This window comes from Durio zibethinus, chromosome 18 (genome assembly GCF_047325235.1).
Source record: "Durio zibethinus cultivar Kanyao isolate XHJ-2024 chromosome 18, ASM4732523v1, whole genome shotgun sequence".
Classification (NCBI taxonomy): Eukaryota; Viridiplantae; Streptophyta; class Magnoliopsida; order Malvales; family Malvaceae; genus Durio; species Durio zibethinus.
The window spans coordinates 11311032-11329847 of NC_143179.1; the positions used below are offsets into that span (position 1 = coordinate 11311032).

Here is an 18816-nt window from a genome sequence, read left to right on the forward strand (position 1 = left end):
AAAAGCCATGTCTGATATTTGTTTCAAATGCTGATGGCATTGAGATAACAAGACAGTATTGTTGCCCAATAGCTACGATGATGCATTCTAAATTCTACCCTTATCTAACATGCACATAATTGCCCAATAGCTCCTACTCTCTGTCGTTCCTTATTCTATTGCCACTTCTTGCTTGTATAAAGGCTGAAATCATAAGATAATGATGTCTGGTTTAGCATCAGCATGAAGTAAGGCCTGTGAGTCAAAACACTAGCGATTTCATCTTAAAAGTCTCAAGTTCAAATGTTGAGAAGAACAGAGTAAGATTTATGAAATATACGAACTCTGTTTCTTATATATTAAATCGAAGTAAAATCATGCATGACTTGGCAAAATTTTAGCCAATCCCAACAATAATTGGAGATTTTCAACTTACAACCACTAGCTCTGTATATAAAAAATCAAGAAAGTTGAGATTTTTTATGTTTCTTCTCAGATTTCTGAGCTGCTTCAATATTCCTTTTCCGCTCTTTGAGTTTTTCGACCTGTTTCTTCTTCCGTTTCTTGCCCATCTGATCAAAGAGAAACATACTAGAGTCACACCAAAGATGAAATTCCAATTATAAAATTATGACAGCAGGGAAACTCAGGTGTTCATGACAAAAACTATGATAACAAGGCCAACAAAAGTTACCTCAATGGCTATAGCTAGCCCCCTCTTTTTACGTGACATCATAAGCCTTGACGGGTCCTCGGTATCAATGGCATTTTGTTGTACATCAGGAAGAGATTCTTCCTTAGACTCCATTTCCTCAGCAGAGCTCTTATTTATAGTTGAGAAACCCTGAAGTTCCATTTTCAAATCATCATGATACTGCTTCTCAAGAAGCAACATCTGCAACCAATAAAAAAACATGGCATGGTCAGGAAGGGCAACCATGAACATCATAGGATCTTCCCAACCAGAAGAAATATAATTTTTGAAACTCTTATCATGTATTGAGGTGTCACATGTCTGTGACTCCAGTCAGATACCTGTCGCTTCTTCTCAGCAGCTTCTGTAGCCTCTGTTCTATTGATATACCCTTCTGCCAACATATTTTGAGAGTTATCCAAGCCATCATTTTCCATACCAGGCAAAGGTTGAACATCACTTTTCGCAGCAGCCTGTAGTTGTTTAATGGTCTTGGCATAATCAGGAATATAACCTTCAGCCTCATCATCAACAAAAGGTGACAGATGTGGAGGTGGATCCCTATTGGCAGGAAGACAGCAATATCAAATGCTGATGGCATTGAGATAACAAGATTATTCCATCTTCAATTGCAATTAAATGAATCATATTGATTCCATAGGGTGTGCATACTCCAAAATATATCAAAATTATCTTCCTGAACTATGATTCACATTCAATCTATGCAAATGAAGCTACCAAATTAGAAAATGAGAACTAAATGTTGTTCATTCCAACATAGCAAAAGCCATGAAGTTCAACACTCAGATATCAAACAGATATCACAAGAGTAAGTTCCCAAAATTTACCTTCCAACCATATATGGCTCCGTTGGCAAGATGATCCGGGCATTTACACAGTCATAAACCCACTGAGGTTGAACATATTCTCTTGAGAGGTATACATGACCCTGGGTTGGTCTGTCGACAATCTACACAAGCAAAAACCATAACTAAAAATGGAAATCCCTAAAACCAAATTTATAGGCACCTACAAATCTCACACGTGGCCCATTTATTGGCACACCTGATGGGTAATGCTATCATCAGCTTCAGCAAACGGAGCTCCACCTCCTTCCCAAGAAACAGTACCTCCAAAAGCAGTAATGACAAAAAGTAAAGACTCTCTTGGAACCTGACCATATAGAGTATGAGGAACTATTCCAACACAATCAACTGATATAAAGAAATGGAAGCCACTTTATTGTAGTATTATTACCATGCGCATCATATTGAAACAAAATTCTTTAACAAAACGAAACAGCAAACCTACACTGACTTGATACAAAATTTCAGCCAGGAACAATTAATCTCACCTCACGACTCAAGAAAATTTTCTTATTTTGAAAAAGTTTTTTGCAGTCCCTTGTAGCTTCATCTTCTTCAATTTCACTAGCTGCATTTTGAACAAGGACCATCAGTGCACCAGGTTCATTGGCAGGGAGTTGATGCTGAAGTTGAGCAAGTCTTAGGTCAGACTCCTCCTGCTCTTGCTCTGATCTAGATGAACCAGCAACTTGAGGTTCTTGTACAGAGGCTCTGTAGTTAGCATCAAAATATCTCGACAATGCATAGAGATCTGTGGTATTCAGAAACGCATATTTGTATCAAGAGAGCTAGGAGGGAAAAATTACAAGAATTGTTCATAGTCATCACTTAAAATTGCATAGAACTCTGAAACGAATGTGTAAGTTTCATTACAAAATGTAACGCAATAAAGCAAACCTGCTGCCAGAGCTTCTAGCCGAGGATCAAGAATAGGAGGATACCTCACATTTATAGAATGATAAAGTTGATAATTGACAAAGCCAAGAAGTGCCTGCACCCAAAATAAATATATGAGAAAGATATAAAGCCAATCAATTGGCGTAACCATCAGATAACAACGTATCAGGAAATAAAGTAGCTTGAAACAATTGAGAAAGTAGCAAGGCAATATCGGTGGGAAAGACGAGGAGTTAAATTGATAGGTAATTTAAATTTAATAAAAAAAAAAGCAACAACAGCTCTTCTATTCATGCTCGGCTTAAGCTTATGTTGAGCATGTTTCTCCAACTTTATGAGACACCTTCTCCTTTCTATCTATGACAGTCATCATTAATGGGAAAGATTCTACATCTGAATATCAAACTAGGATACATGCGAGACAGAGATGTAACCTCGTAAAATTCCAAAAATGTTAACATGACATTGAAGTCAACATCATCAGTCAATACTTGTTGTCGTGCATGCGGTGCTAACCATGTGATTTTTTGACCATCAACCTCAGCCTGCATAGGACAGAGAGTAATCTTAAGCAACATGCATAATAGCAACAGTAACAAAAATAGTATTATAGCCAGCAGGAACTATAACAACAATTAACAACAAAATAAGGTTGTAATACCTGGTAATATATACCCTTGACAGCTACAAAAACTTTCCGTAATTTATAAGTACGAGAAATGTAGACTTGCCATTCATGACACAACCTGACAAAGGACCAAGAACAGCAACACAAGGATGCAACTGATGAGATACTAGAAGTAAGGTAACCATAAATCTCTCTCTTTCTTCTTATTTTCTTTCATACTTAATAAAAAAAAGACCTACCAACCTTCGACAATTATGGATGCGCTTCACTTCAATTTTCAGCCTATCAATGGCAGGCAACATTGCAAACAGGTGGACCATTGTAAGAGGGTCATCCAAATCTCTAAGTGCATCAACAAATGTCGGATACCTAAAATCCCAAACATAACTTAGATACTCAAGAATTTATACAATTACCATTGACAGGAAATAGCAAAGTACACAGATTGTTTAACAAACCTATCCCGGATGACCATATCAAGCTTGTAAGAAGGAGCACGAGATAGAAGAAGCCTTGCTAACTCATCATTCTTTTTTGCCTTAGCTTTCTTTATCTTCTTTTGATATGCCCTTATTTCTCTGAACTTCTCGAGTAACGGATCGTGAAGAATGTACATAACATCCTTCAAGTGGTAGTAAGTATGATGGTTTCCTTTCACCTTCTTCTTTGGCTCCCTTGGAAATACTCCTTTGTGAATGCATAATTTCCTGCAATATCAAAACCATTAAAAAAAGTCAACAAAGCCAACACTCTTTCTATTTGAATTCAAAATAACATGCGCTATCAAAATAACTCCAAAACTTCTCCAATTCTGCAAGCATTCCATTTTCAAAATTAAAAATTAAATTAATTTATATTTCATTTGGTTAAAGCTTTTGCTATTTGCATACTGCTTCCTCAGTTTTTTTATAAAAAGAAATTTTCATATAAAATTAAAAATAAGCAAATATCTCAAACATAGTAATTATTTCATACAGAAATAAAATCATACTAAAAAAAGTTAACACTTTAAAGATATTTCCAAAACGTGCTTCTTCCTTTTGCTTCAATGAGCAAAAAGCAAGTAGAAAACCTAACAACCAAACGTTACCTAAGGAACTAACCTCAGCTTAACGAAGCTCAATAACTTCACATGCTTAGCAAATTAATCAATGAAGCTAAAATTTAAATAAATAATTAGAATTTATAAATAAAAAAAGCGAGGAACAAGAGATGAACCTGAAATCAGAGAGGCTAACTTGAAGGATTTTAATGGCTTGTGACCTCGTCACATATCTCGCAGCATTTCCTTCCTTTTTCTTTCCCTGCCAAATTTCACCAGAAATTGTGAAAAGAAAACGCACAAAAAAAAAAGGAAATTTTTGAAATTTTGAATTGCGAATTGCGAATTGCGATTTTCAAAATTAACGTTTGAGGAGAAAGAACTTGCCGGAGGTCGGTAGTGCTTTGGCTTCCCCATAGTTTTGTAAAGAGAAGTGGGAAACTAAGGCGAACAAAGGGGGAGCAGAAATTACTAGGGTTTAAGCTAATAGAGGATCGGGTTTAAAAATTGAAACGCTATTGGGCTAGGTGTCTGGGTCGGATTCTCGTCTCATGGACGGTGGACCAAGCAGTTTTAGATAAAGGTGGGCTTCTGGTATGTTGGAGGATATAACGGATCGAAGCCTATCAAACGGTATTAATTGGATTCGGTTTATTAGATCAATATTTGAAAAATAATTTATTTTATTAATTCAATAGATTATTAATATTCAAAATTGATAATGGAATGTACCAAATTAAATATTAATCAATTATATTAATTTATTTTAAATATAATTTTATATATACTATAAACATAACATAATTTATATAGTATTATAAAATTATGTATAATATCATTTATTTTATATAACATAAATATAGGATAGTTTTTTTATATAATTATACAAACAATATATTTTTTAAAAGTTAAAACCGATCGATCTCACTGACTTAAGTTGATTTTGATTAATCATCTTCATTTGATTCAATTTAATCGATTATTTCAAATAAAATTGATTAATTCAATTTTTAAAATTTTAAAACCGAATCGACTGAAAACTCTAACAAATTAGATTTCACGCTGTTAATTAGTTGAATTAGTTAGGCTTAAGAGAAAAATTTTCCTTTTTTTTATTGATAAAAACATTTCTCTCTTTTTTCTTTTTTTAATTTCTATCTAATTCATTAAGAGAAGAAGCCCGAAACTGCAATGAGGAGTCCATTCATTCCTCAGAGATTGATAAATTAATCAGAGAAACAGCCAACATTGGCAAATCATTTCCTGAAAAATACTTGATTATATTGGAGCCACTTGGTCGTGGACATGAAACCAGCAGACAAGTTCAAGTTCAAATTCCCTAAGGGAATAACATGTACAGTTCAGGAAGGATGACAATTGAACCAGAGCCAAAAGCTCCTGCCAATTGGTGCTCTTGCCTATTTCTAGTTAGCACATGGAAATACATAAACAGAGACGAGTGCAACATCAAATCTGATATTCAATCTCAAGTCTTTGACTTGATCATTTCTGTAACCAAATGGTCAATTCCTATCTTTGTCTGCTATCACCCTTTCAATGATTGATAGAGATGAAAGAAGGAATTCAATAGCTTTAAATCCAATGATTTGAACTCATTTTTATTCATTCTACGCATTCTTATATAATGCACTGGCAAGGTCAAAGTAACAACAATGGAAAGGCCATAATCTGATATGTTCAACAGCAGAACATGTTGTCTCCTCCAATCTACATAATTATTACCACATGCACTTATCAATTTTGATTGGAGCAACCTGTGTTTCTCTTGAATGTGAAACTGCAATAATCATCTGATAGAAAAAAGAAATCCGATATTAAAGAAAACTTGTGAACAAGTCCAGAATCTACTAACCTAAGAGGAGAGCATACTCATAGTTTGTCTATTGGATAATGTAAAGCTCTTGTTTAGCTATAAAGTAACGACCAATGAGATTTCCTGGTTCCATTATAAATTGTTCCTGAAATGAACCCATTCGCACGCTGGGAATATCAATAGAAAGATCTTTGAAATTAGGCGTGCCCTCTACTTGTAAGCCATCCCCACAAATAAGAAACCAATTGCCAGTGATGAAGGATCCTGAGACACGGATTGCAACTCCATCTTGACCATGAGCACGACATTTAGAGTTTTTCTACAACATGCACGAGTTTTTCAGGGGGCCAGTCACCTGCTAATGTACTTCGGATATTGGACATCATTGCTTGGACATCATTGGGACCAACAAATTGCTTCCCTGAGAAACTGAAAATAAAAAGGAAAAATAATATGATTCTTGAAGGGGACTGAAATGCATGAAATATCTAAGCATGGGGATCATTCTGCTGATTTACCATGTAAACAATGATAGCAAGACTATCGCTCGATAGTTCGTTACCTGAAAGCTGAATCTTCATTGTATAGGGTCCTTGTTTGCTGCCAAGTTTCGTCCGGTCCATCAAATAGTAAGTAATAGTGTATTGTCAGCATCTGATCATGTAAATATCAGTGTTAGTATCCATCGAGCATAAATAAAAAGGATAGGTCTAGTTAAGATATTGTCAAATATTATATGTAAATTCAAAGTTTATAAAAAGTGCATTGTGTCTTTCTTTGTTAGATACACAGATGGAAACAAATAACAAATCGTTTGGTAGACCAGGTGACGCCAGTAGGCCTGTTTTGGGCGATATATCTCAAACTTCATGTCTACATCCAATGTGTCAATCCCAAAGGTGAAAAAGAACTATGACCTCTTGCTCAAACATGTGTAACTGTCTGAAAGTAATGTAAAATAAGAAGTCCATATACTCACATCAGCCAAATCTTTCAGCCTTTGAGTTGGATTGAAAACACTTCAAACAAATGCCAGTAAGTCTACTCTAGCATGCTCGTGCTTTTTAATAAAAGGGTGGGCAAGAAGCTGCAATCAGACAACATCAATTCAACGTATGTTAAGTTTAAACTGTCTTATATTCATCCTGTGGAGTATAATTTACCTGCTCAGCTGTTGGCCGAGCATCTGCATCCTTCTGCAGGCAAGCATCAATGAATGAACAGAACTCTGGTGAAAATTTGTGTTTTGATGGTGATGGTGATGGATCGTCCAAGATCTTCCACGAAAATTCAGCAATTTTAATGTCAGATTAAAAGAACTAAGAAATAAAGTGTAAAGTTTCAAGCAACATTAGTATGGAAAGATGTGTTGAAGGCATTGGCACATTACCTGCAACATGAGATTAACCGGTCCTGCATTAGCTGTATACAGAAATTCTCCGGTGCCGCACTCAAAAAGAGCAAGACCAAGGCTCTATATATCAGCTGGATAAGAACAGCTCTCATTTCAAATTCGCTCAGGTGACATGTATGTAACAGTTCCAACAAAGGTAGCACACTACCACCAAGTAAGAAGCAGTTGTTAGACATTTATAATAGATTTTGATTAGATAACTGATATTCATCTTCAAGAGCAACTCCAGTGTAAATTATCTCTATAACAAAACAACATACACCAAAGGTAATGGCAGGAAACAAAAAAGCATGCACAAATTAATTAATATCTGATGACTAACCATTGCCATTGAATTATCTAGGCCAGCACTTATGCCGAAATCTGTAATTTTGGGCTCCCCCTTAAGATTTACAAGCAGATTTGCAGGCTTGATGTCTCTGTGAACCAAATGCCTAACTCCATGCAAGTAGCTTAGTCCCTTGAAAGGAAAAGGATACAAGTTGTAGCATTAACTTAAAAAGATGCAGCATATACAAGCCAATGGCAACCTTTTTCATTCAGAAAACCAGAACTGAAACAAAATGAGATATTGTTAGCACTTACAAGTAGGAGCTTCTGAAACATAGATGAAAGGACTGGTTCTGGTATACTTTTCCGTAATCTTAAGATATCTGCCAGTGACCCTCCATCCATGTATTCCAAAGCTATGCTTATTTGCCCCGAGTCTGGGATACAGAAAGCTCCATGGAATTCTACGAGACCCTCAGAACAAGGGGCCTCACAAAGTGTTCATATTTCGGTAAAAAGCTGTTGCCTTTTCTCCTAATATGCAAAAAAAAGAAATGGATGTAAGCGAAATCTACGAACCGGATAATGCTCTTCACTGTTGAAACAAATCTAGCCACCTTTTAAGCAACAAACAAGCTCATCTTTGCATCAACGGTACCTTCTCAAATATATTAATTTTCTTCAAGGCAAGAATTCTATGAGATGGAATGTGCATAGCTCTCTGAACAACACTGCTTGCACCACTACCTATTGCCCCAAATATCCTCATCTCATGAGAAGCACGCCGATATGTCTTTTCGCCTTGATCTGTTTCATCCACAGCCGAAGATGAGCACTTTTGCAATCCAAGCTCATTAATGTTGTACACTCCATATGATCTACTCAATAAGTTGACAGTTCCATTATCGGACAGCTTTTCACACAACCAAAAAACATGTATGTGTAAGGGATAAAAACTAGCTTCAAACTCACATAAAACTCATCATAAGTTGAAGCTTACCATGCAAGAATCATAAGGATCAAGTGTTGATCCAGCCGAGAAGCCCTTCTCAGCATCGAACAAGGGCGCTAGCTTCTTCCTTAACTCTTCTAATCCCGCCATTACAACTCACCATGAAAGTAAAACAGACATTGATGCATTCCTTCTTGAAACAACTTGTCTTGACAAACAAAAAGTTCCATATCAAGAAAACAAGAATTGAACATATTTTACTGCCCAGAAATTCAAAGTAACCAACCATTATTCAGTAATCTAAACGAAAAAAGAGGAAAAAATTTCAATGAATAACATCAAATTTAAGTTCAAAACATTAAATTCAGCAAATGAATGATCACTGTAAATCTAAATCAGAAAAATATCTGCGTGAAAGGTTCCTGCTATAAAAAGTAAAATTCAAACACCAAATAGAATAATTACTACTAATCTTATTAAAGGAAAATTTAGAAAAAAAAAAAAAAAAAAAGAACTTACAAGCTAGAAATCCGTACAGCTAAGCTTTGAGATTAACTGCCAATGGTAGACAATTCCGACACACAATCGAGTTCAGTTTATTGCAGTTATGTTCTCTGCAGTTCTTGTTTTTGACTAATCACAGAGAGCCACGTAATAATTTATTTTTAGTGCATTTTCTTAAAAAAAATTCAATGCCTAAACTCATGTAGAAAATCGGCCCACGATTAAATCATACATTTAAAGCCCGTCTGAGCCCACTGTTTGCGAGGCTCAATAAGTCTATAAATTCAAAGTTTTGGGTCAGCCCAACCTAGTTAATTTTTGATCCAAGCCCAATGTTAATTGGTTGTTGAGTTACTTGCCCTCGAAGCCAAACCATATTGTTAACTCTTCTTTTAAGAGATCGTTGGTCTAGCCTAATGTTTTGTTAGCCCTATGCATTAATTGATATAAAAGGTTTCTATTTGCACAATTATTTTTCTTTTCACATTTTTTAAAAATAATCTTCAAGTGAATATTTTTTTTTTTAATTTTGAAAGTCTCTAGATTTTTAAATTCAAAAACTTTTAAAAGGTTTTGAATATGTGAATGTGAAAACTTTTAAAAGTTTTTAAATTTAAATATCTGAAAACTTTTAAAAAGTTTCAACTCTCATTAAAAATATCATTTAAGTAATTTAAAAATCTCATTAAGAACATTGATCATTTCTTTTTTTTCAGATCGTTGAAATTAAAAAGAAATTCAAATATTCACAAATTGTAATCAAGCGTTCTTTTTGTTAAAACTATAGTTTTTATCTATTAATTTATAAATGAGTTTATAATTATTTGAAATAAATCATGCTTTTTTTATGATATTGTGAAAAGTCTTCGGACTATGCAATTTTTATCCTTTGCTAAATTTTTTGGCTTATAGTTTAGATTTTTAGGAGACTAGTTAAATAATTTACTAGGTACAAAACATATATTTTATAAATTATTTAATTTATCCAATTTTCATATCCAAACGCTTTTAAAAATGAAAAATATAAATTAAATAATTTTTTATAGAATAATTTTAAAAAGTAAAGGTTTGAATAGAAGCTTTTATTAATATATTAAAATCTCAAACGCATCGAAGTGATCCAATCCAATACCATTTAGTGTGATGAAAATAGCCTCTTATCACAATGATCCATGCTTTTAATCTATGTTTAAAAAATCAAACGAAACTTAATTTACAAACATTATATTGGACATAAAATATTTTTTATTATATTAATAAAATCTTGTAATTTAGGATCGAGATGAAAAATGTTATTAATGAAATTAGCTAAATGTCAAATTAAAAAGATATATATTACACATTATAGCTTCCCTACTCCAAGTGGTATGACACTAATGCTACTTGCAACTATCATCTTAGGGATTGTTGGCATTATATAGAAAATTGCACAACATTGAAGTATAAAGTCTAAAGTTTGATAAAAAATGGATTGGTAAATTTTGATAAAGAAACAGAGACATGTGTCATCAAAGACCCTTAACCACACTGGGGCATAATTTTGAAAAAGTTCTTATAAATGTCTGTCACCTTAGGAACTTTAAGAAATAATGCAAGTTTGGAACATTTGAGTTTTTTATGTCAGTTTTTTATTTGTCTTTCATTATTTCAACAAAGTGACAGATGCATTTTCATTGCATTTTCTTATTTGTTTCATTGCTTTTATATACATGTCCTTTATATTTCATCCACTCTCATGTTCTAAATAATGAATGTTCAGATAATTATGATAATAATTTAAGATTTAATTTTGAAAGCATTATTCATAGTGATGAAATTGATAAGTTGAGACTATTAATCTATTAGGATCATTGAAGTAAAAGAGAACAGAAAACTAGCATAGGATTTAGCCCACTCATAGATAAAAGTGATGTAGTGTGTGATTTTTTTTTGTGATAGCTCACTCACAAATTTGTTTTAGTCAATAAATGTTCTTCATTAAGAGTATTTATATTTGAAATGAGAAATTATCATTTTTCTTATACCTTTCACATAATGAGTAAAATTATCTATTTGCTATCATATTTGAGTCTATTGAATTTTCTTAACAAGAAACTCTAACTAAGAATCATCCCCCACACTAGGGGACAAAGTTTAAAAAAGGCTTGATCATAAAAAAATAATAATAATAATAAAGAAAAAAAAAGTGAAGGTCTCTAATGATTTTAAAGGCAAAAGAAAAAAAAAATTTGATGCTTAGATCTTTCCTAAAAAATGATGATAAGTGCAAATCAAAAGAATGTGAAGAAAAAAAAATAAAAAAAGAAAAAATTGATAAAGAATGAGGTAAAAAAAAATCAAGTTGCTCCATATGATAATAAATGATCATTTGGTTTATAGCCCTTCAAATTAATTTTAGGCCTACGTTATCCATTTCTTTTATAACACTTCCCCTTAGCCTACATTATGTCATTTAAAAGTTCATTATGATTAAATGTGAATACCTGAAGTGAAGAATTATGAATTAAACTAAGACAAACTTGAAATGAGAATGTTGGAAATTTTAATCAAGAAGTTATTAATGGATTAAAGGAAAATGAGAAATGAAAAGGAAATGATGTGAAAGAAATGTTAAAAAAAAAAAAAGGCAAAAAAAAGCAAAAAAGCAAAAAAAAAGAAAACTTAAACTAAAAACCCAAAAAGGGCTTTAAGTAACAAAAAGGAAACTTGGAAAAACAACCTTAATGAAGTTCCCCATGAAATAAGGATAATGCTTGAATTGATGAAAGATCAAGAATATTAATGAAATGAGTTTTTAAAAAAGAATTCATAATTAAATTGTCTATAATTGTCAGAATTTTCATTATTTTAGATGTTGCATACCATTCATATTATTTATCTTGATTGTTAATCCTGAAACGATTTTTTTACTTATTTATTCTTTCCCAGATTTGTTCTTATAATGAATACCTTTTTTTTATTTTTCTTATTCTTCACCATTTATTTATTCCCATGATGAATTAAAAAAATGTAATGGATTACATTTAGCATTGAATTGAAATAATGATGAATGAATAAATGATTGTTATGAAATATCTTTACATTATTGGGAAAAAGTTAAAAGTGATTAAGGCATATTGAAAATAAAATGTGAAAGATGAAAGAAGTTTAAATGATGTAAGTCATTGTGGCTTACAAATGAAAAAAAATTTTCAAATGTTGAGATCAAATGATGAAGATAATGAAGAAGAGTTTTGGGTCACAAATCAGTTGGTACATTTGCTAGCCAGTTTCAAAAAAGTTGAAGAAAAACAAGATAAGAAACTGAAAAGAATATATGAAGAAGAGTCTTGAGATCCTATTAAAAGAAAGAAATTTTGAATTTGGATGATATAATGGATGAGACTTCTTGATGATGAATAATAACCCATATTGAAAACCACAAGGGTTGATGAGTTAAAAGGAGTGTAAAGATAAATCGAGAGTTTTGATAACCTTCTTATTTACCATAATTGAAAAGATAAATGAATTACATAGCATAAATTGCATTCACCACATGCGTTATATGTATGCATCATATTGAGAATATTGCACTTATTCATGGCTTCATCATGTATATTTGAAAAAGAAAAAAAGGTCTAAAGTTTGAAATTGGGTAAAAATTTTGCATTCATGTGTTGTATTCATTGTATTCATTACATGTTGCATATATTATCACATTTATTATACTCATGCACTTCATGTTTGAAAAAAAAAGATTAAAGTTTAAGTTGTGAAATTAGAATGAAATTTCGAAAAATCTTTGGCTCATGCATTGCATTTTTTTCACATGCATTACATATAACACATTGAAAACATTGTATTCATTCCAATGCTTCATGCATGTTTGAAGGATAAAAATTAAAGTTTGAATCTTAAAATTGAATTTGAGAATTGTGGAGAATCTTTTCATTCATGGCATGCATTCATTGCATATGTTTGAAAAGTATAAAGAAAAAACTAGATGAGGAAATAATTTTGAGAAGAAACATTAGAAGTTAATCAATGATGATTTAGATGAAATGCAAAAACTCAATTTAAGGTAAGAGTTTTTTAAAATTTTCAATGCCTCTATTAGGAAAAAGCTATTTCAAAGGTAAAAATGATCTTATTTTATTTTTCAAAGTTTCAAAACCTCAGTTATGGGGGAGCATTTTATTTTTTTAAAAGTTTCAAACATTTTATTTGTCTAAAGTTTCAAAGCCTTAGTTGTAGAGGAACATTTTAGTTTTCAAAGTTCCAAAACTTCAGTTGTAGATGAACATTTTATTTTTCAAAAGTTTCAAAGCCTCAGTTGTGGGAGTGCATTTTTCAAAAAAAAAAAAAAGGTTTCAAACATCTAAGGAGAAACCTTTGCAATTTTTTTTTTTATTTTTCTTGACCTGGATAAAATGGATGTCTTTTGTCTTTATACTATTACTGTTTCATAAAAAATACATAAAGAAGGGTAACTATAGACAATTTATTTTATTCAGAGATTTTTTTAAATTCATTGGGCTTCAACTTTTTATTTTGATGGTGCAATTAGGTTTAATGGAAAAAGTGAATTTTGGACCCAAAGATTAAGTCCTAAATTTTATTTATGTTTTAATTTTTTAGTTTAATTGTTGTTTTTTTATCAAAAGAGTCAAAGTCAATTCGTAAAAATAAAAATAAAAAAAGTAAAAAATAAAAAAATATATATGTGATTTTGCACGAAAAATCTTGGATTAAATTTAACTCTTGGATTCTATCTCAGATTTCAACTTTAATAGTTGAATAATTTTGGAAAGACTTAGAGGTCAATCTATTAAAAAAGGAAAGACTACACAGAGAATAAAAATTGAAGAGAAATCCTAAATTCGATTGAATTAATTTTTTTCAAATCGAAAGGAATTCAATTACTATATAAGAACCTTGAATCTAAGATCAAAATGAGGGGCCTTAATGCAATTGATTTCAAGATCAAACATAGGACATTGAAACGAGAGAAAATTTAGGTAAAGTTTTGAATCAATAACTAAGTAGCAATCAAGCAAAAAAAATTTACAAAAAGATCCAGTTGAAATTTTTGAAGAAAAGCTAAGATTTATAGTAGGAAGTATCAATTTTGAAAGGAAAAAAATTGTTGGAACCTGTGTAGGCCACTTCATTAATTCGATACCAACTTTTTGCTTGATATTTTGCCTAAAATTCCTTTTTGGATGAAACATTCTAATTATGATCGAGTGAGTTCTAAGATAGGTTCTACTAATGCTTTACCAATGCCATTTGTTTATTTTGTTTTCTTGGTTTTATTTTATTAATTTAATCCTTTTATAAGAGTAGATTGACTAGTTGAATAGGTTTATCTCCGACATGTGGCCTTTCCTAAAAAAGATGATGAGTTCAACAACACATTTTTCCCCCTGAAAACACTTCAACTTGCCAGATAATAAAATGCAATGCCATTCAAGTTTTGGAATTGAATTTATCATTGACTATTCAGTTAAATAGAATTTGCATGTTTTGTACTGTTAATTGCATAATAATATATTTATTTGCATGTTTTATATTGTTAATTATATGATAATATATTTAATTATATGTTTTATATTGTTTATTTGCATGATAATATATTTATTTACATGTTTTATATTGTTAATTGCATGATAATATATTTATTTGCATGATTTATATTGTTTATTGCATGATTATATATTTAATTGCATGATTTATATTGTTAATTGCATGATTATATATTTAGTTGCATGTTTTATATTTAATTGCATGATCATATATTTAATTGAATGTTTTACATTTTTAATTGCATGATTAGATATTTAATGGCATGTTTACATTGTTAATTGCATGATTATATAATTACTTGCATGTCTATTTGCATGATTATTAATTTATTTATTTGTGTGATTGTATGATTATTAATATATTTATTTGCATGATTTTATATTTATTGCATGATATGATATTATGTTAATTTTGAATGATATCTAATTGCATATTTTTATAATTATTGTGTGCATAATTGCATGATTATATTACTAACATATTTGTGTGATTATATTTGATTTTTATATTTATATGATTGTTATTATTGCATGATAATTAATATATTTGCATGACATTCTTGCATCAATATTTTAGCATGATCTAGCATAATATTATTCCATGATATTTGGTATGATTTGTAATATATTTGTATGATAATTTTTGCATGGTATGATTTAATATTTATTGCATGATTGCATGATTGATTGATATTCTTGATATAATTTTTGTATCACTATGTTTTGTAAATAAATAAAAAGATTAGAATTGATTTATTTGCATAATAAAAACCATTTTTGATTAAGTGTTAGGTAAGATAATACATAATTAATGTTGTATCAATTTTGGGTATAAAGGAGTGCTAATACCTTCCATGCATATAACTAACTCTCAAACATTAGTTTTGATGATGTAGATCAGCACCTATTTCTTTTAGGGACCTTTAGCCTTTGCTTATAATAACTTTAAAAAAAATAAATTCATATAGGTGGTAAGTTGCACATAACTAAAAAAGATTAGTCGTAATTTCATAATTTTTGAGTCTAATGGCTAGGTTTTCTAACCTAGATGTTATGACACATAAATCAAGATCACGTACATTTTGTTGTAATTTTTCACAAAGAAAAATGAGATAAAAGCAAAAAATAAAAATAAAAATAAAATCCAAATTGGCTTGAAATATATCCTGGATCACAAGTCACCCCACTTGCTTGGACATGATATTGAAAATTCCTCCATCATCATCATCATCATCATATTGTTTTGAAAATGGGATTTAATCCGATTCCTCTCTACAAATTAAATATATAACTAAGATTTTTTTATTTTGTTTCAAGAGTAATCTTAGGTTTCGTGACTAGGATTTTTTTAAAACTTTATTAAGCTGGAAAATGACATTTAAGATTAGACCAAATTCGTTAAATTTTGTGCTAATTAAAGAAATGAATCATCCAAAATATCCAAGCCACTACCAAAGCCTAAAATTGTGGGTTAAATAGTGATTACATGAGACAAATAGAGGTTATTAGTACAATATTAATATTTTTTTATTAATAACTATTAAATCATTTCTTGTCTCTTTATATCTTTTGTTAAGTGAATAAGATTTGGTCGATTTTGATCAGATTTGTAAAAGATTTTTGACATTCATATATCAAATCATGATATTAAATCTCATTATTATTATGGACAAAATAATATAAAATTTGTGATTAATTCATAGTTACATAGAGATGGAACATTCCCTTCATTCTTTACTAGTAGCTGGAATTAAAAATATATTTATCATTGTTTGCAAAATCCATCTCAATGGATGCATTTTGAAAGATTTAAATTTGAAACCAACGAGATAAAATTTAGGTTTTTTTTTTTTTTTGTGTAATATGATATCATTTATATATATATATATATATGGATGTTAATTTGGGAAATCTGATTTTTTATAAAGATGTGTATTAAATTTTAGGGATGGGATGAAATGGGTATGACTTTAAATTTTTTTATCAGGTATGAAAACAGGTAATACAACACTCATTACATATTCGTACCCTATATATATATATATATTTATATATTTAATAAATTAATTTTTTATTTAATAATATAAATTTTATTTTAAATTTATTAGAACTAAGATATTTGTATTTAGAAGTATATATTTATAAAAAAATTATTTAAATGTGCAAGATAAAAATAAAAATTTTTTTTTTTTTTGTTTAAAAATTTATTGGTATGAGAATTATCTATACTCATTAAATACATACAAAAATGGAGATAAGGATGAATTTGAAATATCTATCGAATATGGATATCGAAATAGATATAATATAAAAAATCGAAGATAAGGATAGGAAATACTTTATTTGTCATATACCTTATACTCTATCGATTAATATATTAAAAAAATATAAATATATATATATAAATAAAATTATCTTCAAAATCCAAACCGCGGAAGATGGATTCTCTTGTTTGATTACCAATATTTCTAAAAACTTCTTATTTATGTATCAAAATAAAACTGTGTATGCATTTTAAGAGCCAATAATAACATCTCTAATCATAAGGGTCATGGCAGATCACTTGAACTTAAAATTATTCCTCTTTTATATCTCCATCCAACCCCAACTTTTCTCCATCACCCATCACAATCTGACCCAACCAATAATTTGCATTAAATAATCTGAGGCAAGAATCAATGAATCATATATAGTCTTCCTTTCACAGAAAAGCCTAGCTAAAGACAATAATTTTTATACTATATATAAAACTTTTGTGAGTCTCCCAATCTTTCTTTTTCTTCATGACCCTTAAGCTATCATTGCATCAATATTATATACAATTAATTTGTATCAGAAGACATTGAAAATGCAAGGACTTTGGAGAATATTGGTAGGCATGGATTAAAAAAACGTAGGTCCAATGTATCATAATCATCACCAACAAGATCTAAATTAGATTATCATGAATTAATTCTTCTATCATTGTTTACACCAACTACCTCTTTCAATTCAAAAGGAAGTAATGTGAAGCAGTTATATTTATTTAATTGTCATCATCAATTTGAGTACCATATATATAATTCTAAAGGCAAGTATAAAAAAAAATGCATATAATTAATCTATAATACACATGTAGCCGTCTCCTAGTTATTTGCTCATCTTCCTTAATTAACATTTGTGTCTTCACAATCACAAAAGTTAAATCTTCAGGCTGAAAATTCTTGAGTGCACGCAGATTTATCGGATTGCAAAGCTATAGGGACAAGATGGGGTAGCGAACTGAGGAGACTGAAAATGAAAGAGACCCAACCCAAACCAACCCACAGTTTTATTTGGTATCCGTCCTTGTAAATATTATTTCAGCATAGTTTGTCTGTAAACTATATATACAGTGAATAAAAATTGATGTACATGGATGGAGTACTAGTACTGTACAAGCTGATAATCAGTGGATTTCAATAATAGAAGTTAACAGTAAAGGTTTCAGAGCTTCATGCTAATAGTTAAACTCAATGATACGTTGAGAGTCATTCTCGTTGCATTGGAATCACGATTTAGTGAATTTTCCCTAAACATGATTACAACATAATCAGTACGGGTGATGATGATATTTAGTTTGATTTTTTCGGATAATATATATTATTATAAATTTATAAAATTCGATCTGAATCTAAATCGAATAAAAAAAATTTGATCTGAATTAAACTAAAATTACGATTTCAAATTACCTCTTAATTTTTTTTTATTTTTTTTTCTTCTCCTTGGTGGCCGGAGTTTGAACAAAAGGGAATTGAGGCATTCATGCATGCACATTTACATATTTTGGATCGGACATGCTATCATTTTCAAAGACTTTTTCACCATGCCAAAGTAGCAGAGATAAAACTTTAGTTAGACACTAGAAAGAATGAAGCAAACATTGAAATGATTGATTCAACATATTTAAAATACATGTACTCTCCAGCTAGCACCATATATTCTACACACACACACACACACATATATATATATATATATATATATATATAAGAATAATTGAAAAGAATCTCTCAAACCAACCCTACCGAGAGCACGCGGTTGGATTAAGCTAAGTGTTGATTGGATGATGAGTTGACAATAATAGTATAAACATTTGTTCTTTTTGCTATATGACAATTGTAATTAAATTGCTAAACTTTTTTGCTTAACTT

The 18816-nt window shown here is 30.5% G+C and overlaps 1 protein-coding gene and 1 pseudogene across 3 annotated transcripts; both read right to left on the reverse strand.

The window, feature by feature from the left end:
* Positions 1-119: 119 nt before the first annotated feature.
* LOC111299567 (pescadillo homolog) lies at positions 120-4609 on the reverse strand. Of its 2 annotated transcripts, XM_089747523.1 has the most exons (14): positions 4494-4609; positions 4283-4368; positions 3523-3771; positions 3308-3433; positions 3098-3182; positions 2871-2981; positions 2437-2530; positions 2028-2290; positions 1739-1846; positions 1522-1643; positions 1015-1234; positions 674-874; positions 416-551; positions 120-183 (listed from the first exon to the last, which is right to left on the reverse strand). In XM_089747523.1, the coding sequence occupies exons 1-13, from the start codon at positions 4521-4523 to the stop codon at positions 441-443; spliced, it is 1806 nt and encodes a 601-aa protein (XP_089603649.1). In that variant the 5' UTR covers positions 4524-4609; the 3' UTR covers positions 120-183; positions 416-440. The 2 variants fall into 2 exon arrangements, with proteins under 2 accessions (XP_089603649.1, XP_022750547.2); XM_022894812.2 differs by lacking the exon at positions 120-183 and having other exon boundaries at positions 238-551.
* A 1089-nt stretch (positions 4610-5698) lies between these two features.
* Positions 5699-9062, reverse strand: LOC111300512 (mitogen-activated protein kinase kinase 3-like; annotated as a pseudogene). The gene is made up of 9 exons (XR_016329856.1): positions 8625-9062; positions 8283-8537; positions 7940-8158; positions 7677-7814; positions 7331-7498; positions 7104-7217; positions 6920-7027; positions 6503-6594; positions 5699-6369 (listed from the first exon to the last, which is right to left on the reverse strand). The product of XR_016329856.1 is annotated as a mitogen-activated protein kinase kinase 3-like (transcript).
* Positions 9063-18816: the final 9754 nt, after the last annotated feature.

Coding starts and splice junctions, on each gene's coding strand:
- LOC111299567 (XM_089747523.1), bottom strand. CDS start 4,523: ATGGGGAAGCCAAAGCACTACCGACCTCCG. Junction 4,369..4,493: donor CAAAGCACTACCGACCTCCG/GCAAGTTCTTTC, acceptor GAAATTTGGCAG/GGAAAGAAAAAGGAAGGAAA. Junction 2,291..2,436: donor GCTAGAAGCTCTGGCAGCAG/GTTTGCTTTATT, acceptor TGAATACCACAG/ATCTCTATGCATTGTCGAGA.